The 25,858-nt window shown below is 38.9% G+C and overlaps 1 protein-coding gene across 5 annotated transcripts in view; it reads left to right on the top strand.

The window, feature by feature from the left end:
• Positions 1-317: 317 nt before the first annotated feature.
• LOC101725263 (zinc finger protein 709-like) overlaps positions 318-25,858 on the top strand; it is a 29,922-nt gene continuing 4,381 nt past the window's right edge. Inside the window, exons 1-5 of one of the 5 annotated variants that reach the window (XM_087199706.1) lie at positions 318-3,214; positions 9,975-10,101; positions 10,437-10,497; positions 11,993-12,192; positions 15,223-25,794. In XM_087199706.1, the coding sequence (XP_087055832.1) occupies positions 3,044-3,214; positions 9,975-10,101; positions 10,437-10,497; positions 11,993-12,192; positions 15,223-15,344 (681 nt within the window). In that variant the 5' untranslated portion in view covers positions 318-3,043 and the 3' untranslated portion in view covers positions 15,345-25,794. Of the gene's footprint in view, positions 4,357-9,974; positions 10,102-10,436; positions 10,498-11,992; positions 14,741-15,222; positions 25,795-25,858 lie in introns of those variants that run through there. The other 4 variants (XM_087199707.1, XM_087199705.1, XM_087199704.1 and 1 more) reach the window with 4 other exon arrangements.

Raw genomic sequence — 25,858 nt, forward strand, 5'->3', positions numbered from 1 at the left:
GCTGGTCAAGTGCAAGGACCTGAGTTCGATCCCTGGTACAAAAAAAAAAAAAAAAAAAGTAGAAATCAGGGCAGCTCTCAAAAGCGAGGAGTAAAGGCCTTCAATGAAAGTATTCCTCGTGAGAGGTGAGTTTGATATCGCAGGAGAGAGAGGGGTTCATAATTTCCTGGGTTACCATTTGACTACTAGTTGAGCTCCACTCCTGCTGGTAGAGGATTGTTTCTCTTGCCACTCTCAGCTCAGGGGGCTGGCAATGGAAAAGCAGCCATTCAGCGATGAAGGCCGGGCTGTGCGAACTACCCAATCAGGTGGGCTGAGGGAGGGAGGAGGGCACTTCCTGTATCATGGCGGCCAAGTGTACCCAGTGAGAGGGTTGCAGAGACTCCGCAGCTAACTAGACCACCTTCCTCTGTAATTTCTACTGGCTGAGAGCTGAATTCAAAGGATCCTGGGGAACCTACAAGCCATGCAATGGTGATGTTGTGAGGAAGAAGCTGGGAATGGGATGCATTAGCGTGTGTTTTTAAAGGAAGTACCGAGAACTAGCTTTGAATCTGCAGCCTCCCTCCTTAGCTTCAGACACGGAGTTCTTCCTGGTGTTTGTTTCTGCATCATCATCTGTCCGTTTTCCCTTTTATTCGGGCAGGGCGAGTTTCAATTCCCCAGCATCCTGTAACTGTGACACTGCCAGCCCAGAATGCTTTATTGGGCAGCGGCAGGCAGATCTGTTTCTCCACCAGTCTGAGGAGAGCAGGAGCTTTGGTGAAAAGGAAAAACTACTCTGGGTTTTTTTCCGTTTTTGCTTTAGTAATAATAATAATCAGAGTAGTACACTTTAGTAATAATAATCAGATTAGGAGACTTAACAATCATAATAATGATAATATATAATTATAATAAACAATTATATAATTATAATAAATATATTTATATAATGTGTGTAATTTATATAACATTAGCATAATTATAATAATATAATATTATAATAATATAATAGTGATTTGACTTACATCAGCAGGGCAAGGGGGATACAATGGAAATCTTCAATTAGCAGACACAGGGCTGAGTAGTTAGCATTAGGGTTAAAGTTAGGCTTAGCCCCACCAAGTTTGTAGTATACATCTGAAATGTCATCAAAGGTCCTGTGAAACAGCTTCATATTTATGATTTCAATTGAGTGGTGTGATTCAGCCTCAGAAGAATTCAAACTTAGAGCAGTTATACTTTTTGAAAGGAAGAGAAACTTCTGAGTTGCTTAGGATTTATTATAGAGCTGACTCCATCTGTTAGTTGTGTGGGTGTACAGAAATAGTTTTTAAAAGATGAATAGAATGTGTGAATTACTAGGAATGGAGCTGCTGCAGCCTATACTAAATTGGATTGATAAGGGAGGCAATGCACAGAAAAAAAGTAGACAATTCACATTTGATATTTTTGGATAAATTTTGTCATTCAAACATAAGTTTTTTGACATCTTTGATTTATCATGATAAAAATAATTTAATGCTTTAAATCCTGGATCAGCATGAAGTACTCTTGACTATGACAAGCTGTAGAGTGTTGGAAAGCAGGAGTCTCACATACAGATTATTTTGTGGGTTTCTTCTATCTGAGGATGTGAGTCTCATTGCCATAGGGCTCCTAATGGAAAGTGTTTGCCTTGTCACCAGCAAAGATTTGATGGAATCAGAAAACAGTTACTATATATGAAGAATATCTGTGAAGGGCATGTTTAGCAAAAAAAAAAAAAAAAAAAAAAGACTGTTTTGTGATGATTAACTGTGGTATGAATCTTTGATCAGTGAAAACCTCCTAGCCAATTGTAAAGTTCTGTGATTCTCTGTGAAAGACTGGCTTGTATACCAAGAGGGATGGCTCACCCTGTATGTGGTTGACAATAACCAATAGGCTTGTACCCAAGATGGAATAAAAAGGAAAAAAAAGTCTTATTTTTCTGTGGATGAGCTCAAGTATTTGCCATTGCCTTTGGATGCTGGTCTCATGTTTCTTCAGGCTCCTACCATTAAGTCTTCAGACTTCCAATGGAGAGTCTTCAGCAGAAAAAGAGGCTGAGAGGAACAGGCCATGCATCTGATGTAATCTCATAGGTCATGCTTCCTTGACACTTTCAGACATGTCTTTACTAACAACTTAGGTTTCTCTCCAACAAACCAATGTGACAATGAAGTCTAAACATGAGTTAACATCAGGTGAGAATATTTCTTTAGTGAAATTAATATGCCAAAGGAGAGATACTTTCATCCTGTGAGGAGGGAAGAGCATATTTTGAAAAATTATTGCATTAAGTTTTTACCTTTCTCTGCCTCATCATAGGGAAGTGATTGAGGGTGGGGCTACATTGCAGCTATCATTCTGGCCTACCTGCCATGATTGGTGTTTAGAATTCTGGATTTCCCTATGACTTTAGTTAAAGTAACTTGCCAGTCTGTGGCACTTGAAAATTTTAATTCCATCTTGATTCCTTTGTGTAATACTACTAACATATTATGCCAATTTGTTCATTCAGTAAATAATTATATTCCCTGTTGGCATTGCTTTTGTTTTTCTTTACTGAAGATGATTAGATTAAAAGACTGTGTGAGAAAGTCTGTCCCATGAAGCTGAATGTCTCATTCAGTTTTCTGCCCTCTGACTACCTTAGTACTTCTGTTGCATTGTGTTCAACATTTGCCTGGGCACAGATTCTTCTTTGGGTTTGGTGTTTTTCTCTAAATGTCATTGAATGTGGAAGTACAGTAAGAGCTGTGATGCCAACATCTAGGACAAGAAATAGAAAGAGCCACCAGAGTACAGTAAGTAGATAGATGTTAGCAGCTCGGCAAAGCTAGGAGCAAATCCTAATTCAAGTCACTGATCCAACAGGCTGGGTGAACTCAGTGATCTAGGTGGAAGCCTGGAAAGGTTTTGTTTAGTCTGTCATTTGGACTGCATTAAGCAGATAGTGTATTATCTTTTTTTTCCCTTTGGCTCAGTCAGCAGAACATGGTGCAGCCTTGTATCAGTGAAGAACAGTTTGGGTTGTATGAGCTGTCAAGAGAGACTGGTTGGCCAGAGAATAGAATTCTCCTTTGTCAGTCTCATAAGTCCTAGTGTGTTGCTGAGAGACTCCCAGGCTGGGTCAGCCTGTTTGGGTCTGTGGGTTCTATGGACTGGTTGCATGGGAAGGATCTGGGAGACCTCATTCCCCAAGAAGGTGATTGCAGGACCAAATACCCAAAGACAGAAGTAGAATTTGTATTAGAGGCATAAGTTCTGGGTGGAAGTAGACAGAACCAGTTTTGGCAGGATGTGGGCCTCTCCACATGAGTTGAGAAATCTTTGTTTCTGTATGCTAATTTTCACTGGTACATACACATTTAGTCCTTTCTAGCCTTGTGGGTGGGGCTGAGACCTAAGCATCCAGTCCTATATAAGGATGGCAGTTTTAATGTGGCCAGTACCCCGATCTTCTCAGCTCAGTGCATGCAGCTCCACTACTCACCATGCTGTGCAGTGAGCAGGAGGAATAAGAGGAGATTTGGGACTTAATGAGGTTTCTGTGTGGGTGAGACTGGGCTTTGTTGTTTGCCATGTTTTCTTTCAGCAGCACACCATATATTATACTACGGTGTCCATTAAATTTGTCTTAAGTATGAAAGTTGGTTTTTTGTGGGCCCTGTACATCAGTAGATTTGTGCATTGATATTTTCAATATCTCAATGTGCTGCTAGGAGGTGGCATTTGCTGCAGATGCTTTACTAGGGCCATGTCTGTAGCTACATCCACCTTTCCCTCCTCTCTGGCCACCATGCTTTGAATGTATTTTCCTCCATCTTGGCACTTTCCCATCCAATTTATACCTTGGAACCAGGAGAACATGAACCAAAACTGAGTCAACATAAAACCTACTCCTTTAAGTTGAGGTTGTTGGATATTTTGTCCCAAGATAGGAACATGGTTAAGATATCTAATTATGCTGTCTGTTATAAGCTTAAATAGGCGATCTCAAATACACAAATTGCATCCTCCACTCTGGGCTTCACTGTGATGATGGTAAGTTCCAAAATTGACAAACAGTTCCCCATGGGCCCAAAGTCATTATAGGGTGTTTAAAAATTATTTAAAAATTAACATTATCTATGATTAAATTCAGTGTTAGATCACTTCCCAAGCATCCATTTACCTCTTATATTCAGAGAAGTAAAAATAAAGAATAAATTAGTCAATAAATGGAGTTTTAAAGTGTATCATATGAAAATTAGATATGTTACCATTTTAAATAAGAGAAGAAGAAATTCTGCTGTAAAGGACAACTACAAGAAAGGATTTCCTGTTAAACTCACATTTTTTCTTGAAGTAAGTACTCACATGCAATTCCTGCAGGAGTGCAAATGAAAAGCAGGATTACTCACATTATTGCTATGATTCATTGGTAGTTTGTAGACATTATTCAAGATAAGACATGCCAAATGAGGTAGGACTTTGATTAAAAACTGTATTACATCAGGTGATAACTACTCTACCTGTCACAAACTATTCTAGCCTTATTGATGACCACTCTCCTCCTCTGGCAACTTTTCCAAAGTTTGCCAAGTGTGATTTTCTATGAGTAGTGCTCTTTTGGCTTCCTTCCTTTCAATTTTCAATACTATCATGGATATTGCATTGGGAAATATTTTGTGAGAGTTTTTTGTATTTATTAGTTTAAATTTCTGGCTCGCTATTGTTCACAAGTGCTGATATGTGAATGAAAGGAAAAGTATTTCTCATCCATTTCATTGGTCATGAAGTTCCTGATTTTTCAATTTTACTTGAAAACAACCACATTTATTCCCAGGAATAATAGCACGATGTATTTCCTGGATATTGGAAAGAAGTTAATGGCCTGTGGATTTTGGTAACTCCAAAGTAAAGGTGATGGGTATGAAATGTAGAAGCTGATTCTCCATTTTTTGATAAGTCTACTGATTGTGTTGTTCCACACTTCAGTTTTCTTTAGTGATATTCTCAAGAGTTGAATCTTGTTTTATATTCAGTGTTTCTCTTGAGGCAGATGTGTTATAGTTACTTTTTAGATTAATCTTTATTCTCTATACAAAATCTTTATGTTGTGTACCCAGCATATATTTCCTTGTTGATCTCTTATGATTTCCATAGATTTCAGTTTCTCCTTCTACTTCTGATGTCTACCTGATTTTCTTTCCCTGTTAACTTTATTGATACATTTTAGGTATAAAATACAGTTACATACATCATTGGGCTCTTGTACCTTTATATGAGTATCTTGGTTCTTTTTTTTCCCCCTTCCCTTGCCCTGTCTTCACCCCCTCCACCGTTCCCTATTTGTAAAGATTTTGTTTCCATTTTTTTCCTTTTCTCATATATTTTCTTTTCGCTTTTTTCCTTTTCCCTACCCCTCCCACTTCCCCTGCACCTTTAGACCTTTTCTTCCTGTTACACAATATCAATTATACATTTTTAAAATTATAATATCAAGATCTAGGAGACATTAACACAGATTTTATAGAATTTAAAAGGATATAGAAAGCATATTTCACAAATCTGTTTTGAAATAATTTTGACAATTTCTAAGAATTACCTTGGAAGACAAATTAATGAAACTAACTCTGGAGGAAATATAAAATTTGAGTAGCACCTATTAAAGAAAGCATATTCCTAGCTTGAAAACCTACCTATATGACAACAGCAGGCTCATATACATTTTAACTGATGAATTATATCAAACAGTTAAAGCAGAAAAAAGAAGGAAGACTTCTCCTCTCATTTTAGGAAATCAACATTATGCTAATCCTAAAACTGGATAAAGATAATAGAAGAAAAAAGGATGAACATAGATAGAAATTTGTTTAACAAAGCAAAGTATTAGAAGTCAGATCTGGCAGTATGTAGAAAGTGGTTTTGTTATAGGGATGGCCGTGTTGGTTCAGCATTGGAAGATCCACCCCCAAAAGTCATCATTTTAACAGAGGAAAGGAAAAAGCCATATGACCCTGTCACTAGTTGGAGAAAAAGTATTGGACTAAATTCTACAGCTGTTCATGGTAAAAGCTATCAGGAGACTAGAAGTAGGACAGAACCTTCTCAACAGATTAAAGACATGTACTCCATACTTCCAGTGAGAACACCTTATATGAATGGAGAAGATACAATGCATTCTCCTTAAGGTGGGGAACAAGGGTAGATATGCTTACTCTTTATCTGTCCATTAAACTTTGAAATGTAGGCCCAACCAAAATAGTCTGGCAATAAAATGACACAATTAGGATAGGATTGGCAAGGAAGAAGCAAAATCTTTATATGTAGATGAAATGATCATCTACAGAGAAAATACTAAGAAATCTCTAGGAGCCCCTAGAACTTGTATTTGAATTTAGCAGGATTAGAAAACAAGCTATATATAAAAATTCAGGTCTGTGCATACTTGCTATAAATGAAGAATTGGATATTGAAATTTAAAAGTTATGTAGGAGTACAAAGAAGCTAGAAAAGTTAAAAAAAAAACAGTGTTGGAAGACATTTAGTACCTAATTTTAAGACTTCTTCTAAAGCTACAGTAATCAAGGCAGTTTTGGTGTAAGGAAAGACATATAGATCATTTGAATAAAACAGAGAATCTAGAAATAGAACCACACATATGTGGTACACTGGGTTTTGAAAGATTATTTAACATTAGCATTTTATAGAATATAAACTCAATTCAAAAGCTGAGGAAGAGAGAGTATTTTCAGCAAACGGCACTAGAATACCTGGTATCCATATACAAAAAATTAACCTCAACCCTTTATTTCCATACATAAAAATAACTTGAAAGGATCTATGAACCTAAATATGAAAGCCTAAAAGTATAAAACTTTAAGAAGCAATTATAAGTGAAAATGTTTATGAATTCAGGGTAGGCAAGAACTACCTAGGATACAAAAGACATGATGTATAAAAGAAAAAAATTGATAAATGCGATTCCATCAAAATTTAGAACTTTAAATGACATCATTAAAATGAAAAGTAGTCCTTAAACAGACCATATTTACAAGGCATATAACCTATGACCAGAATATGTGAAGAATTCTTAGAGCTCTTTAATAGACAACCCAATTAAAAACTAGACATAAGAAGATGATAAATAGCCAGTAAAGCACAAGGAAAGGTGTGCAACTCTAGAATCAGAAAAATACTAATCAGTACAATAACAAGATTGAATTATACACTTATTAGGGAGATGAAGTTAAAAGTTTTAAAAGCCTTGTCATGACTTTTTCTTTTTGTTGGATTCTCCTTTGCGTTTAATTTGTCACGCCCAATGGATTCATTCTGCTGGGCTTCCTGGGGTTGTGATCCTCATTGTCTTTTCCTAGGGTATTGTCTAAAATTTTTTGGAGTGCCAGTTTGATATTCATGAATTTCCTGAGGTGCCCTTTGTCATGAAAGTATCTTATTTCTCCATCAATTTTGAAAGATAGTTTTTGCAGGGTACATCAATCTGGGTTGAAGGCTGTTTTCCTTTAGGGCTTGAAATACATCACTCCAAGCTCTTCTTGCCTTGAAGATTTGCACTGAGAAGTCTGCTGTGATTCTGATGGGCTTTCCTTTGTATGTGATTTGTTTCTTTTCTCTCACTGCTTGTAGAATTTTGTTCTTCTGTTGGATTTCTGGAATCCTAACTATTATATGCCTATGTGTAGATTTTTTTTGATCAAGGCTAGCTAGAGTCCTATATGCCTCACTTATCTGTATGTCAAGTTCTTTTCCCTTCCTTGGGAAGTTTTCTGCCATCAGTTCTTCTGATGAACAGTTTTTTTATGTCATCTGCACTCTCTCCTGTTTCTTCATTGACTCCAATCAGTCTTATGTTATTCTTCTTTGGATTGTCTAGCAGCTGCTGAATTGATTTCTTGTGTTGCTTTTCAGTTTTAAAGCAGTTTTTCTTCCTGGTCACTAAGTGCAATCTTTTCTTCTATATCTGAAATTCTATCCTCACATTGGTTCATTCTGCCATACAGACTTTTGATGGAGTTTTTAATCTCCTGGAAATCTGTTTGCATCTGTTTTATGGATTCCATTTGTTTCCTATGTTGAGATTCCATCATGTTCCTCAGATCCTCTATTTTTTTTTAATCTGTGTCCTCTCTAGATTTATTAATCATGTCTTGCACCATGAGCACAATCTTTGCTGTTATCTGAGTAATTATTTCTGATTTCATTTTTCCCAGATCCTCTTTTGTTGCCAGTTCAGAGAGTCCAGGTGGTTGAGTATCAGATTGTTTCATCCCATTTCCCTTTGGGGTTGCTGTAGGTGATCCAGAAGTCTGTTTTTGAGACTTGTTTACATGTCTTCTCATTTCCTCGACGGGGTGGGGGGATGCTTCTGGCGCCCACGCGGCTCACCTTCTCTGCCCTAGGAGCTTGGGATGGCAGTGGGGTGCTTCTTTCTGGGTGTTTGGACCAGCTCAGCTTCTCTGCCCTAGGAGCTTGGGATCACGGCGGGGGAGCTTCCTTCCAGGTTCTCTACCTGATTTTTTTTTTTTATGAGAAAACGCTTTCTTTTCTGAATGTTTTTTCACTATAAATTCTTCAAGGCATTCAAGTTTATCTTTCCCATTTTAATATGTAACCTATGTACATAGAAGAGTATATGATCCAGATTTCCAAGTACATACCTATTTTTCCTTGAACATAAGTGAAACACAATGTGATTTCCTCCAGGGTTGTGTTACACCAGCTCCATCATGAATCAATATTCTATTTACCTGTGGCTCCATTGCACTGTCTTCCTTTCCCGAGGTGCATTTCTCATTCTCTCTACTAATCATACACTGATATGAAAGGTGGAATTTGAATGTCTTTCATGTGTATTATGCAAGCTTTCACTTTGCTGACATGGTGTTGAATGTTAGTCTTTTATTGTAGTGTACAGCCATAATTTCTTTGTAATGATGATCGAACTCAGGACCTTGTGCTTGCAAGGCAGACGTGGTACCACTGAGCTAAATCACTGGCCCACAGCCATAATGTTTTAACAAGTCAATGATGTGTGTAGTGAAGGACACAGTAAGTTTTTTTAGTGCTCCGTTTTAGGGAGGAATTGGAGGAAGAGCCTCACTTTGCAGTCTTGACTGCCCTTGAACTGTCTACATAGCCCAGGCTGGACCTTGAACACTTGGCAATCTTCAAATTCATGGCAATCATCCTATAGCAGCCTCCCAAGTGCAGGGATTACAGGCACATTCCACCACACATGGTTAGAGTTTTCCTTTTGTATTTAATGATGAATTACTTTGTGATATTTTGGTTTTCATTATATTTAATGTATTTCATTAATATTCATCCCCTCATTACCTTCCCTTATACCATCCTTATATTTCTTATATATGAGTGAAAGGTGACCATTTGGTGTCACTGAGCTATAAGACAATATGCCACCTTTTCCCTATTTCATTGATCTTACATAGACTTGCTCCAAGAAAACTGTTTCCTTTAGCATTTTAATTATTCATAAACCTTATTTAATATTCAATTAAGTTTTTTCTATGAAACCAGATTCAAGTTTCAAAATTCTCCATGAATGCAAAGAAAGTTGTACTGAATGCTGTGAATAATTTGAAAAGAGATATAATCTATGGTATATCAGAACCATACATTAAATATTTGTGTGCCTTTGGTTTTTTTTTGGATTGGGATTTGCAGATTCCCTTTATGAGCTCTGTTTTAGAGACAGTGCACAAGTGCAATGTGGGTGTTCCTGAAGGAGAACCAGTGCTACTATTCCACTGTTACTTTAGCAATGTGTTGCAGTTTAGCAGCAGAATTACTGTGAAAATATTTACATATAAATGGGCTTGATGACCATGACATGGAACTAATATTTGAAGAAATCATCTTCAGTTCAGCTTTTCATGAATGGAGTTGAGATATCTCGGGGTGTGCATCTGACCCATCAGAAACCTGTCATTCTTTAGGAGACTGTGACCTTTGAGGATGTAGCTGTGAACTTTACTGAGGCGGAATGGGCTTTGCTGAATCCACCCCAAAAGAAGATCTACATAGATGTAACGTGGGAAACATGTATGCATATGACTGCTATACGTAAGGCTAACATCATTTTCTTACTTATACAACCTTCCTCAGTGATGTTGTTTTCTTTCCCTTTTAAAAATTATTTATTTATTTTCTGAGACAGTCAGGCTGGGCTCGTACTCACTGAGTAGACCAGGCTGGCCTTCAACTCATCCTTCCTCAGCCTCCTGATGAGTGATGTAGGTTCATTAACCACCTCAGTGATGTAGGTTAATTAAGTAGAATGTTGTAACATTTGAAGAATGTCTCAGGCCTGGTTATATTATACCATGTATTTAACTGGAATCTATTAATTTTTATATAATGATATAGTGACTTGTTATATTTCTATGTCTACAATTCAGAACGAACTTGTGGTAACCAGCAAATGGAGGAGCAATACAAAGATTGTTCAGGAAATCTAAGGTAATTTTCACTCACAAGAAAAAGGAACATTCCTCAAGAATAAATGTGAAAGCAGAAATATTACAATCAAGGAAACTGAAGAAATGAGGCTGTGTTCCAATTTATTTAATCTCACAGAAATTTCCAGAGATGCATAGAGGTTCCTTTTGTATAATGTCACAGTCAAATACAGAAATATTCTAATATAGGAAACTAAAGTGTTACTGATATTATGCAACAAGTGACACTATCTGCTCTATTAGTATAAAAAATTTCATAATCAACATCATAGTAATGTAGGAGACTGCATTTAAGTATTGTATATATGCAGATATGAAATGGATAAATTTTGAACTTTGCCAGGAACTTATCTTTAAAATATCCATGTATGCATGTGAATATGAGACATACATTATCTAGAAAATTGCTAACATGGAAGAAGTATTCAAAATGCAAATGATTGCTAGTGTTGTTGCAATAGATGTTTCACAATATCCTCCAGAATATTGAGCTGTCCATGTTTTAAAACTCTTAGAAATTAGCCTCACACATAGTTGATGGGAATGTAAAATGGAACCATTATGATAATCAATATACAGATGTCTCAAAAAGTAAAAATATATGTTTTCTTTGGATCCAAGTGTACCTCTCTGGGTATATTCTGAAATGTGTTAAAGTGATCATATTTTAGGGATACATGAATTCCAGTGTTCAAAAGTGGGCCACCATGGGTATTCTCAATATCTAAGTCCTGGAAGCAATTCAGAACAGCCAAGCTCTGGAAAGAGCCTAGATGCCCATCACCAGGTGCCTGGATGATTAAAATGTGGGATAGGCTCAGCATGGTGGTGCATTCTTATAATGCCTTCAGTCTGGGAAGCTGAGTCTGTAAGATGACAAATTGAAGTTAAGCCCAAGCAAATTAATGACCAACAAGAATCTCTTTCAGAATAAAAAACAGTGAAGCTGGAAATATAATTCCCTGCTAAGACCTGCATTTAATTCTCACCACTAAAAAAACTATTCTATATAATAAACCAAAAAGAACAATTTCTATCACTTGCCAAATAATGAAATAAGATGGGACTCCATCTCATAAAGTTAAGTGAAATAAATTTTAAATGAGAAACTAAAAATATGTTTAGGGAGTAAAATAAGGGAAAGATGACAGAAAACAGAAAGGCTGACTTTTGGGAGATGAGAAAGATGATCAGGATAAGGAGAGAAGGGGAGAGTGATGAGTGAAAAGATATAAAAATGATCAATATGACACAAATATGTACCCATCCCCTAAAATGAAACTTGATAGTGTGTTTTGCAAACATTTGCCAAGTACTGTTCCCACGTGAAAACCATTCCCATGAGGATGGGGGTTTTGGAGGCATGCTCCAGGCCATTAGGTCAACTTATCATCAGAATTTCTTAGCAGGCATCAACTGAGAACTTGTCCTGATCAATTATTAATATGGAGACCTTTTTCATTGTGATTGTTATTTTTGTCCTTTTTCCTTTACAGAAATGATGCAGACAGATGTTTGAGATTGGAAGAGATGCTGTGTAAATGTAATGAATATGGAAAAAACTGGAGTGATCTCCATTCTTTTCAAAAACATGAAATGAGAAAGACCAGAGAGAAGCAACATCAGTCTGAGCAATGTGAGAAAACCTACTCTGATCTTAGTGAACAAACTCACCCTGGGGAGAAAACATTTCTAGGTAAGAAAAATGTGAAAGCCTCCAGCACACCCAGTTGTTTTCCAATCCAGGAAAGAAAGCATAGTGTAGGGAGTCCATATGTGTACAAACAATGTGAGAAAACTTTTATGTCTTCATACTATATTCAACCAAATGAAAGAATACATGCTGGAGAGAAGCCCTATGTAACTAAGGAATGTGTGAAAGCATTATCGCATAGTCATTCCTTTGACAAACATAAAATAATTTACATTGGGCAAAAACCTTATGGATGTAAGCAATGTAGAAAACCATTCACTACACGGACTTGTTATAACATACCTGAAGAAAATCACACTAGAGATAAACCTTATGTATGTGAACGATGTGGTAGAACTTTGAGCACACACACTAAGTGTCATAGTCATGAAAGAACTCACACCAGAGAGAAACCCTGTGTATGTAAACAATGTGGAAAAGAATTTGCTGAGAAATCCTTATTTGAAAGACATAGAGGATCTCACACTGGGGAGAAACCCTATGTATGTGAGGGATGTGGGAAAGCATTCAGCAAACACAGTCACTGTCAATATCATGAAAGAACTCACTCTGGAGAGAAACCCTATGTATGTAAGCATTGTGGGAAATCTTTCAACCAAAAGAGATATTGTCAAATACATGAAAGAATTCACACTGGGGAGAAACCCTATGTATGTAAGCATTGTGGGAATTCTTTCAATCAAAAGAGTGACTGCAAGATACATGAAAGAATTCACACTGGGGAGAAACCTTATGTATGTAAGTACTGTGGGAAATCTTTCAACTGAAAGAGAGATTGTCAAATACATGAAAGAATTCACACAGGTGAGAAACCTTTTGTATGTAAGCATTGTGGGAAAGCATTCAGAACATTGAGTCATTGTCAAAAACATGAAAGGTTTCACTCAACAAGGACCCTATGTATGTAAATGATATGTGAAAACGTACCCTACACGAAAATATTTTCAAATACATTGTAGAAGTCATAATGAGAAGAAACTCCGTGTGTGTCAGTAATGTGTTAAGGCTTCAGTCAACAGAGAACTGGTCAAACACATGAACAAATTCACACTGGGCAAAACCCCTATGTATGTAAGTAATGTGGGAAAGCACTCAGTATACAAAAGTGCCATCAAATACCTGAAAGAAGGCACACTGGGTCAAACAATATGTAGGCAGATTGGGAAAAGATTTGATGCAGTGCCTTCATCCTGTAGATAAAAAATTCATGCTAAGGAGTCACTATGTAAGATATGTGTAAAAAAGTTCATCTGGTACAGTGTCAAATACATGAAGAGACCACTGGGGAAAAAGCCTATATAAGCAGTGTAGGAAAGCATACAGCATGTACAGGTATTATTAAATACAAGGAAGATGTCACATGGGGCAGAAACCCTACATATATATATGAGAAACCCTACATATATATATGCATATAAAATTCTATGAAATGTATTCATTCATTGGAGAGCTGTAGAGATAATATTAAAATTTTGATGTCAATATTTCTTCATTTTCTAGAAAATATAGTCTCTGATGGAAATACTCTAAAGCATATTTACTCTGTTTTTCAATTGCTTTTAAATATCTGATGTATGTATCTGTGGTCTTTAGTATGAAAAAAATTGAGTTGACAATTATATATTTTAGTGTATTCCAATGTCTCTGAACTTAACATATAGTGTCTCCTAATTAAGGTGATTTGAAGTGAATTTTTCACTGTCAAGTAGGGTTGATATTTATGTAGTATTTATTTCATTTTGGTTTTAGAGTTGGGAGGACTAGACCCTGACAAAGTAAATTTTGGTAATTGCTTTTTAATTGTTGGCATTTCCCACTAGCTTTGATTTGAATTTTGTTGGTGTATATACTCCACATTCTGTTTAACAAGATATTTTTGTATTTGATGTTATTTTATATTTGATGGAAAGTGAGAGAGGCTTGTGAATATGTTTTTGAGGAAGGTCAATTGTTTTCACACAACGTGTATATTAGCAATATTGTGTTTATCATATCCTGACAAAACACCTGCATATATCCCAACATAATTGTATATTATAGTAACTACATAATTTTGCCTAGTTCCTTTCATTTGGAGTCAATATTATGGCTTACTTAAAATTTTGTTTTCTTTCCATGAACATTTTAGTTTTCATGCCTATATGATGATGACTTTTAATTTTGTGGTAATTTTTCCAGCACCTGCATCTAAAAATAAACCGTATTGCTGTGAATTTGTGATTGCCACAGGTTAGCAAGAGAACATATCTTGTCTGGAAATGGATATCATGAATGGTAGTAATAAATCTCTCTCCAAAAGGTATAATTGATGGAATGATTTATCATTTACAACATTGTCAAAGGAATTTTTGTTCATAGTGAAGTTGTTTGGGGAAGAATAATTATTGGATGTGATGAGGCAAATGCCCTTACTCTATTCCTTGCTGCTGGGATTGACATTCTCTTTGGTGATCAATATTGCTTTAACTAAGAAGATGAAATAAGGCCATGAAGGAAAAGAAACAGCTTAATAAAAAGAGGAAATTTACTACTTTCTGATTCAGATTGTGTTCTGCTTTACCAACTTTAGAGTTAAATTTATGCAATATCTTCTCATTATCCATAAGGAACAGTGTCTCATCGTTGAGATAAGTGCCAACACGTTAAAACACGTAGGCTTATGCAGACTGTGACTGTGAGGCCCATTTGTTCTCCTTGTCTGGTTTTTTCCCTTTCTTTTTAACAGTGATATATGTTTTGAAATATTTTATACAGTGTTTTTGAATACAAATGGTGCTCAATTTCTGATGGGGTTCCATTGTGATAAACTTGTAACAGTGGAAATATAATCGAGCAGTGAATACCATAGTGCAGTGAATAGTATAGAGTTTGCTCTAGCCTTAATTGGGCTTAAACACAAATTACTCACCAGTTTGGTATCTGAAATTATGTCTACTTTATATCTGAAATAGCTGATGTAATTCATGGAATGTAATTCACTGCCTAATACAAAGTCAATTTTTTAAACCCTAGAACATGTGTCAGAGTTCCCTGTGGCTCACTTCTGCTTTTTACCATCACCAGGAAGATATCCAGTGTATATCACTATTCCAGCCAGTCATGCGATTTTCAGGATACAGGAGATTCTACCCTGAACATATTTACTTTTCCATCATTTTAGTTCCTGGCGATGCAGGCCTGTAATCCCACCAAGTCAGGAGGAAGACTTGGGAGGAAAACAAAATGGAAGCCAGCATGGGCAACTCAGTGAGACCCTGTCTCAATGTAGAAGAAAGTTCTGGAGATCTGATCACTGCTTTAGTACCCCAAAGTTCACTCTACAGTATCAAAATTATTTTAATGTAAATCCTTACACATCAGTGTTTGTCTTTTAGTCACTTAACATGTAAAGGACTAAGCCAGATGTGATGGTGCATTCCTCTAGTCCCAGCATCAGGAGAGGCTGAGACAGGGTGATTATGGCTTTGGAGTCAGTGGAGGGCATCTTGGCTTGTTGTCTTAGCAAACTGTGTAAGAGCTCTCTTTGTATCTGCGTTTCACATTGGAAAGAAATAAGTTTCAATTAATATGTAAACCTGTGAAAGGATAGAAAAAATTGCTATGGCAAATCATGATTTTGTTCCTCAGGAAATATTATTTTCATGGTCAATATTTGTAGAGCAGTCATAAGCCTTCCTCATAGTTTTAAAAATAAATAACGAAACATGAGTAAGTCAGGCATTCCATGTTCTGAACATAGAGACATGAAAACTTAGTTTGGTCAATACTTGTACCGGGAAAAGAATTTTACTAGGTACTCCTCAGAGGGCTAATATCTGGAATACATAAAGAACTCTAAAAATTATGCACCCCAAAGAAAAGACCTAGGTGAAAAACCCGGCCAAGGAAATGAGTACTCATTTCTCAGAAAAGTGGCCACTGGAGAAATGCAAATTTAAATGTCTATCACAAAAAGAAAATCTATCATGAAGAACTAAAAAAAAAAGTCAAGAGGCTTCAAGGGAAAGGGAACATTCAGCATCATCGATGGGAATGTAAACTAGTTCAACCACTGTGGAAGTCAGTGTAGAGAGTACTCAGAAGACTGAAAAATAGTAATCCTACTCAATGTAGCTGTTCATCTTGTGGTCCTGTGAGGTTTCCCATATATTTTGTTATGAAACAGGTTCTATGCAGGATTATTTTTCTTGACTACAGGTTAAGATAAAGATGATAAGCATGTTAATGAAGCAAGGGCTTGCTGTAATGTTAATCAGATTGAGTATGTTAATGCATATTTATATAGTTTATTTTATTTCAAAATTTGTTTATACACTAATTTTATTGGTACATATTAGGTATACAATAGGCTAATATTCATTACTGGGTACTGTAACTTTACATAATATATCTTGGTTCTTATTTTTTCTTCTTCTGCCCTCCAGTCACTCCACCACTCCCTAATTACAAAGATGTTGTTTCCATTTTTCTTTATCCTATATTTATTCCTTTCCTTTCTTTCCTTCCCCCTACCCCTTCTTTTTCTCCTTCCCCTTTAAATATATTCTCCCTATTTTACATTATCTGTTTACATTCAGATCCTTATTTACACTTTCGTTTTCTCACACCAGAGAAACTAATCGGTACTTAACACATGTCTGTCCTATTTATTTCACTTAAGGATATGGTATCCAGAAATAAATAGGACACGTGCAAATACCGAATAGTTTCTCTAGTGTGAGAAACTGGGAGTGTAAATAAGGATTAAAAGCATTAATAACTAATAATTGATACTGTGAAATAGGAAAAGGTCCAAAGGGGTGGGGTGGTGGGGTGGGAGGAGACGGGGAAAGGAAAAAATGGAAAGGAAAAATTATGAGAAAAGAAAAAAAAATGGAAACGAAATCTATGTAAATAGGGAAGGGTGGAGGGGTGAAGGGCACACAGGTAATGGGAAAAAAATAAGAACCAAGATACATCATGTACAGGTACAAGCACCCAGTGATGTTTCCACTGGATGAACAGACACACAGGACAATGGATCAGAACTTAAACGACCTTGAAACAGCTCAGCATTTCTTAGCTATGACATAGAAAACATATTCCTTAAAAATGAGAAAACATAATCAAAACAGCATGGCAGTCATATAAAAGCAGACACAATATCCAGTGGAATGGGACAGAGGGTATGGGTAAAATTTCCAATGTTGTTGTATGTGTATACAAACATGTCAAAATGAAAGTCAGTAATCTGTACAGTATTACACACTGAACATTAATTTAAAATGAATACCAACTCACAGCTATTAGAATGGACATAAAGAAAGATGTCATGTAATCCCAAATGTCGGTGAGGAGGCAAAGCAACATTAAGTCATATTTATTGGCTATAGAAATGCAAATGATGTAACTTCTGAGGAAGTCACTTACCTTATAGTTCAATGCTTGACCATCTTGTTCTTTACCAAGACATAATACTCAAGTATTATTGAACTGAAATCCTATGTCTGTAGGAAAAAAAATCAACAAGCATGTTTATATAAGCTTTAATCATATCATCAAACACAGGAATTACCCAAGATGTCTATTTGAAACTGAATGGATAGCCAAAGCCTGAAGATAATAACTAGCAGATTGTTGAGCTATAAAAACACGCATCTGTTACATCAGAAACTAAAATTGTTATTAAATTTAGTTTGATAGGTGTAGAAATTCAGTGCAGGATGACACGTGTTCACTGCTTTGATGGTGTGTGGTTCTGCCAGTGTATACATATGTTAATACTTTTCTGGTGTACACTTTATATATGGACAGTTTATGTGTTGTATCTGAGGAGGCATCAGAAGTAAATAACATAAGAAAGTATTGAGTGACAGAGAGTCATTAATGACAGTTGAAAATGAGAGATTCACTGACAGGCATCAGCATGAGCACTCTTCTGTTTCCTTTCTGCAAACAGCAAAACCAGAGCAGAGTCATACATATTCTCACCACAGGAAGAGGGGACTGGAAACATCATGAGGTGCCTCCCTCTCTGTCCAGGAGCTGGAACAGGAATTGATTTGTTCGGTTCAGGAGAGTACAGGCTCAGACAGTGGGGAGGACATTTATAGCACATCAGCTCTCCTATAAAAAAGGAAACTTTCTCATGCTTTCATAATTATATTTCCAATGGAGACAAATTAATACAAAAATGTGTGTTATGTGAACAAGAAAAGTGAATGTAGAAGAGTTAGATAAGTACCAAGATAAGATCTCAACAACTTTTCATATTTTCTTGAATGAAGTGATTGTTATCAGACCACCCACTCAGCACAGTCACATTGGACATACGCACTGCCTTGTCTGAGTTATGCATCCACACAGCTGTCTATGTAGCAGGAAGACATGCAATTAGGGCCTCCCTGTGCTGATGAAAACCATCCCAGCCCTGACACTGCAGATCTTCAGAGGACCCCAGGCCTAGACAACCAGGTGTTCTTCCTGGTGAAGACTCAACACAGTGAAGTAACTATGGAGATTGCACTGTGCTGGATTTTCTTGTTTGTGATTTTGAAAGGAAAATTATTTGAAACCAAAGATACTGAGGCCATTAGTGGACATGAGTGGGATAAACAGGGGAACTGTGTGACAGTTTCCTGAGCCAGGATGTCTTTGTGTTTGCAGGTGTCCAATGGGAAGTGCAGTTGGTGGAGTCTGGGGGAGGCTTGGTGCATCCTGGGGGGGTCCCTGAGACTCTCCTGTGTGACCTCAGATTTCACCTTCATAATGGCATAAGCTGGGTCAGGCAGGCCTCAGGGAAGGGGATGGAGTGGATCTCATACATCATGATGGTGGTAGCACATACTATGCAGACTCCATGAAGGGCCAATTCACGATCCCCTGAGACAGTGGCAAGAACACACTGTATCTGCAAATCACAGCCTGAGACCCAAGGACACAGTTGTGCATTACTGTGTGAGAGACAGTGAGTGGACATCAGTGTGATCCCAAACACAAACCTCCCTGCTGGGTGCTTCAGGCCCAGCAGGTGGCTCTGTGCTCCATGGAGAAGTAGGCAGACCCCCAGGAGCAGGTGCAGAGAAGGAAGCAGTTGAGAGAGAGCTTCTGGGGTTTTCCTCATTTATTAACACCATAAGACCTGAGCAGAACTGCGATGCATAAACTGCAGTGAAGAATCCAACACTCTCTCTCTCTGTTATATTTAATTACAGAAGTACATATTGAAGTATTGACTTTTTTCATCTTTTATATATGAATTTTACTTAATGCGTAAACATGACTGGTACCAATCTTGAAGTACTTTGTAAATTTTGGGAACATAGTTTTCTTTTAAGTGTGTAATCATCATCATCATCTAAAAATGAATCTGCTAATTTAATCCCAATTATGAGGAGTTGTCTCATGCAGAAACATGCTTCAGATTAGGAGATTCACTCCTTCATATCCCTCTCCATGGGATCTGAGAACACCTAGCTCTCTCCTCTCCTTGGCCACCTCAGGAGACCCAGTCCCCAGGCTCAGCCCAGCACCATGTGGAGCCCTTAACTCAGGGAGGAGGAGAGACGGGCAGCCTGACTGGACTCAGGAACTGGGTCCACCAGACCTCACAGAAGAGGCTGGAGTGCTTGGGAAAAATAGGTCATGATGGTATCACTAAGTACAACCCATCTGTCCCTAGCCACATCTTCATCTCCAGAGACACAGTCAAGAACCAGGTTTTCCCTTAATTAACTTCTGTGAGCCCTAAGGACACAGCCTTGTATTATTGTTTGAGATACACAGTGAAGGGTCCTCAGTGTGAGCCCAGACGCAAACTTCCCTGCAGGGATGCTCAGGACCAGCAGGGGGTGCACAGGAGCACAAGGAATATATTTTAGAGCAGTTGAAAAAATTTGAAGGTTTTTATTTCATGTGATTGTCATCTCTCACAGGACACTGAGCCATGGAATTTCCAGAAACTCTCCAGCCTATGATCTTATAATACTGTGTGTTCATGGAGGTGGTCATTATGTTTCTTAATGTCTAGCTCATGACAAAATGCACTTTGTATTTTTCAGGGAAATCCATGTTTACAGCCCAAGTGACTACACAGTATAGGTCATTTTTAGTCTAGAACTACTTAATGATTAATATCCCCAGATTAAGTGTACATATGCCATCCACCATCAGCCACATCTCCATGTTATCCAGTCCTGGTTCATGCAAACCTTTTTGCTGAGAATATTTGGGTAACATTCTCTATTATGATATGGCTGTCCACACATTGCTGTAGGTGCTTTACCTTCCCCTGAGGACTTGACGGAGGACACTGAGCACCCCTACTGAAGCAGTTCACCTGCTGACTCAGGAGCATCTGCCCTACCATTTCCATGCTCTCTGCTTCCTGCCTCCTGCCTTGATTCTTCCTTCTCACCCTGCTCTTCACCAGTGAGACTGGAGCCTGCTCCATCTACTCCTAGCCAGACTACCCCGTGGTCATGATCAACACTGAGTAGAAATCATTCAGACACTCCCTCCAACAGCACATGGGTTAGGACAACTGTCATTGCAAGCCTATTCAAAATATAGGAAACTTCAATGAATCATGTATGCCCAAGTCTGTTTCACTAAAAGAAGAGGAAATAATGAAACAAAGCATTTCAAGAAACAGGAAGTTTATGAAGTGGCTCAGCCTGAATTTGTGACCCCAGAACCAATATGAAGCTGCAGATTCTATTTTTGGGGGCAGGTGCATGGATGAATCTCATGCAGAGAGGACCTGAGATCCCAGGACTGTGTGTTAGAGAGAGGCGGTGGGATGAAAGACTTCTCCTAATGACAGTGTGGGGTCCACATTAACACACATTAGAGGCCTGGTTATCCCTGTTGACCATGGCTACACTTGTGCTAATGAAATAGGGCTGGATGTGGTGGGCATGACAGCAGGATCATCTTGTTCTCTGTCCCATTAGAGAAATAGATGGGGCCATGTGTTGCATGGTGAGGATCTCTTGCCCAGGTGCCTGTGTGGGGAGAGCTGCAGGACTCAGGCCCTTGGTAGGATGTATGTGTTTTAATACTTTCTCATTTTTCCATTTTCCATTAGAATCTTGCAGGTATTCCCTCAAAGAACATGTCATGACTCTTAGGTGTTAGTTTCATAGTCTTCTGGATTTATGATCTGTGACTGATGGTGTACAGAAAGGCTGACTAACATGATTCAGTTTAGAAATCCACCAGATGCAAAGCTGAAGTATCCAGTGCACTTAACTGAACACCAGATCCACCCAGAGTGCCTGGATTGTTCTCCTGTATACAGCTTTTATTCTTCAGGGGTCTTGGCTTGTCCACAGATTCAGATTTCACAATTCCACAATAATGTATAGAGAAATCATTAAAATAATTCCTGTGTTGTCAAGATTGGCCAAAAACAAAATCAAATTTACTGGTAATGAGTCAGAGTAGGGTGTGACCCATGATTATGTCTGTTGAAGAGGAAATAGAATAATCTTTTCCTACAGAGTCATTCCCTGTGACTAAACATCCTCCTCCATATTTTTAGTACATGTCCTCTTGGGTATATTACTGAAATTGAAACATAGATTAATGATCAAGAAATGCACCAACACATGTTTTCAAGGGAAACCATAGAGAACAAAGGGCAGCAGTTCAGGCATAGGAAGGGGCAGACATGGGTGTTACAGTTGCAGATCTCACACAGGGAGCCCCATCTGGCCCATGGAGGATCTGTGGAGGTGAACAAGCTCCAGGGTTTTAGCCTTGAGACAAGGACCTGGGCTTTCACCCCCTACTCAGAACTCCCACTCTCATAACCATGAGCAGATGTCTGCCTGAGTGGGGCATGAACTCTGGTGCTCCTTGCTCCCCTAGACAGGTAGTGAGGCTCCCTCAGCCTTTGTGTAGGTCCCCAAGGGAAATCACTAGAGATTTCCCATAAGAACACAGTGCAGATCCTAGGTGGTTCCTGCACACAAGGGCAGGGCTCAGGCTCCCTTACTAATTCTGACTGCTTTGCTCTGAAAAGGACACAGGAATGTCATTGTAAGTGTTCTTCATGTTGTTCTGGAAGGAAACATCAAAGACTTCCATGAAAATTTGCTGAAATAAGGCAAGCTCTGACCACTTCACTTTGGTTTAGATGTTATGTGAATCTTCAGAGTGAGTGTCTTGTCCTCAAAGCTCTTGGATGTGATGAGCTCTATATGTCTTGTTGAGAGGAATTCATTAACTGGCTCTCCACTCTCACCCCCTGGAAAAAAATAATTATGTCAGTTTTATCATGAATCCTGAAGATGTTTCAAATAGAATAGAAATATGGAATATAAGAAAATAAGAACAAACTAAATTGTGGAACTAAATCTGGATCTAAATTTCTAAGGATGTGTACAAGAATGGGCCCACAAAATAGGGATGTTATACATATCCATATTCCCAGAAAATGGAAGTCTAAGGAAGTAGAATCATCTGATCAAGACTAACATGAACTCTGAATTGAAACCCAGCCTTACAAACCAAACCAAAACAAATATATGTTTTGAGCCAGGCATGATGTCTCATACCTGGTATTCTGTTCCTAAGCTGCTGAGGAAGGAAGATCCACATAAATTTGAGGCTAGGCTTGGCCACCTGTGTTTTCAATATCAGCCTGAAAGCCTGGACTACAAACTGACACTCTCTTTCAAGGAAACCAACAGACAAATATATGTGACCTCAATATGATTAGTAAGGGGTGTTAAGGGTGAATTTTAGGGACATTTTTGTTGTCTGCATGGTGTCCATAATAGATAACTGTTCAAAAGGGACCACTATAAGGAGATAAGCATTCTGAATATAGGAATAACCTCCAGAGACCACGATGGGAAGCTGAACCTGGAAAGTGAAGGACTGGCCAGTAGATACACAAGCTCATGAGTGGGCAGGACATTTAACACAGATGGACTCCTCTTCCCCAGTGAAGAGAAACCTCTCTGTGTGGTAAGCACAGGACACACATCCTTCTTTCTAGTTTCTGCTGGATCTGGATGAGGTGGGACTTGGATCACAGGATACCTTGAAGCAGGAGGCAGGAGGACCTCTCCGGACAACAATAATGACAGAGAAGTAAGCTCTCAAGAAGTATGGATGGCACCAAAGGAGAAAGATTGAGTAGGGACAGAGGGAGCTGTGCTCATATTATTCCTGAAGAAGCCTCACAGAGCCCATATGGCACAGAAGAGTGTTGGGCTGGGGCCCAAGAAGGAAGAAGGGAGTGGAGGAAGCTGATCTGGGAGGAGGACAGTGGTGTCATCATTGTCCTGCTTCCACCATTCTTCTGAAATCAAATTCCCATTTGTCACAGACTTAAAACTACTGGAATTTGGAAGAAGAGATTCCTCTCCATAGCACAAAAGGAACAGAAACAGGCTGACCACAGTCTTACCCTCATATAGGAAGTGGGCACCCCTCATGCAAATTTATCCTCCAAGTCTAGATTCAAATTCCCCTCTTGGGGTTTGGGAGCTCACAGCTCCATCCCCAGACTCCATCTTCAGAGGTCTCTGGAGAAGGCAGGCTTGTGGTCTAGAAGATGAGACTGCTGGGTCTTCTCCTGTGCCTGGTGACAGGTCCCCATGGTGAGTGTCCTCAATGTCAGAAATGAGTCCATGGGAAGGTTATGAGAGCAGGTGACTGACAGGAAGGTTTTTCCTTGTCCCCAGGTGTGCTGTCTCAGGTTTAGCTGCAGGAGTCAGGCCCTGACCTGGTGAAACCCTCACAGACCCTGTCACTCACCTGCACAGTCTCTGAATTCTCCATCACAGCCTGTGGTTATGGATGGAGTTGGATCCGTCAGCCCCCAGGAAAGAGCCTGGAGTGGATGGGGTACATAGCTTACAGTGGTGGTACTGGTTACAGCCCCTCCCTCAAGAGCCACATCTCTATTTCCAGAGACACAGCTAAGAACCAGTTCTCTCTGTGGCTGAACTCTGTTACCACAGAGGACACAGCTATGTATTACTGTGCAAGATACACAGTGATAAACATACACAGACATAAACCACCCTGCTGGGAAACTCAGGACCAGCAGGGGGCGCTCTGCACACACTGGTGTAGGGGGCCAACTTTAGAGCAGAAGTGGAGAAAAGCCTGGAGGGTTTTCTCTTCAGGTGATTAACATCTCAATCTGTAGCCAAGGCCCAGAGATTCCAGGGCTCTTTTATGTCACTGATCCTACAGTATTATGCTTTCATGGAATCAGGCCCACCCCATTTCATCATGGATTACATGATAATGTATTCAATGAAACAGTTTTTCACAACTCAATTTACTGCACAGTATCATTAGTGTTTAGGTGTAGAAAAATTTAATCATTAAAACAATTTCCCTTTTGACTGCAAGGCTGCCCTCCACCCTCAGACCCATCTGCAGGGGATCTCATCCTGAGAGTGCTTCCCAATTCTTATTCATGCAAAGCCTTTTCCTCTGAATGGCTGAACATCATTCTTCTATGTGTTCATCTGAGTTATCACCTGATATGGGAGGTGTTCAGTTCCCCACCTCTGAGCATGTAGTCCAGTGCCTTGGATAGCTCCTGTAGATTCCAGTGTTGGGGACCTAGAGAGAGCAGTGTTGTCTGTTCTCAAACTGGACCTGCCTGTTGCTGTTCACCCTGTGGCTCTGTGAAATTCAGCAGCTGGCAGGTCAGCCCATGTCTCCATGATCCCATCTGTCTGCTGCCACCTGCACTTGAGCATGAACTCCATGGTTTGGAGAGCACTTTGGGTGTGGGCTTCTCACTCTCTTGTAAATGAAGTTCATTCCTCTCAGCACAGACTCCAGATGCTGACTTAGTGCCTTCTTCATCTCCTCATCACCACCGGGAAACACTCTGAGCCAAGGTTCTACAGTTGCAGGTGGACATAAAGGTGGCCTTGCTGGCCCCTCAGGCTCGGATTCCTATTGATCAGGAGAGGGGTGGGCAGGAGCCTCCTCTTCTCACCTTGTCTCTCACTGATGCCTTGGTGCTTTGCCTTGTGAGACATGGTTAGGAACAAGGGATCTTGCAAACCCTGGTGCTACCCCAGATCCCAGCTCAGTCCAGGAGTATAGCTGAATAGAAGCCTCTCTGCCTCTGTGAAGCAAATGCTTAGGACTCAGGATCAGGGCCCCAGGGCTGATATCTTGACTCCTGAGTTGAGGTCACTGCCAGAAACCTGGTTAGAAGCAGCTATTTGCTTAGCTGCTTGACCTGAACTAATTAAAGTTGATTTCCTTGAAAGAGATCAAGTACCAGTGGATTTCCCATTCAAGGTGAGTTGGTTTTTCTTGCACTGTGTTCTTGAACTCTTGAAAAATATGTGTCATAGATGGATAAAGATTAAATATAGATACACTATGGAAAACAGCATGATGCTGGCAAAAATTGCAGGTAGAAGAATGTAAAAGAATAAAATCCTGAGAAATAAACCCTCCCCTGTGCAGTCAAATCATTTTCATGAGAAGCAGCAGAAGCCCACATTTGGCCTTTGGTGTTCTCTTCAGTAAATGTGCTAGGGTAAATGTGTCCCCCATGGTGAACCACAAAATAAGAAACCTGTCTCTCACAGTGTGCAAATTTACAATAAAAAATTAAACACATAAATTCTAAAGATGAATTAAACTGTGGACCTGTGTGGCAGCTTCCTGAGCA

This window comes from Heterocephalus glaber, unplaced genomic scaffold (genome assembly GCF_053883595.1).
Source record: "Heterocephalus glaber isolate CG9 unplaced genomic scaffold, H.glaber_assembly_v1.0 deba00001724, whole genome shotgun sequence".
NCBI classification, from domain to species: domain Eukaryota; kingdom Metazoa; phylum Chordata; class Mammalia; order Rodentia; family Bathyergidae; genus Heterocephalus; species Heterocephalus glaber.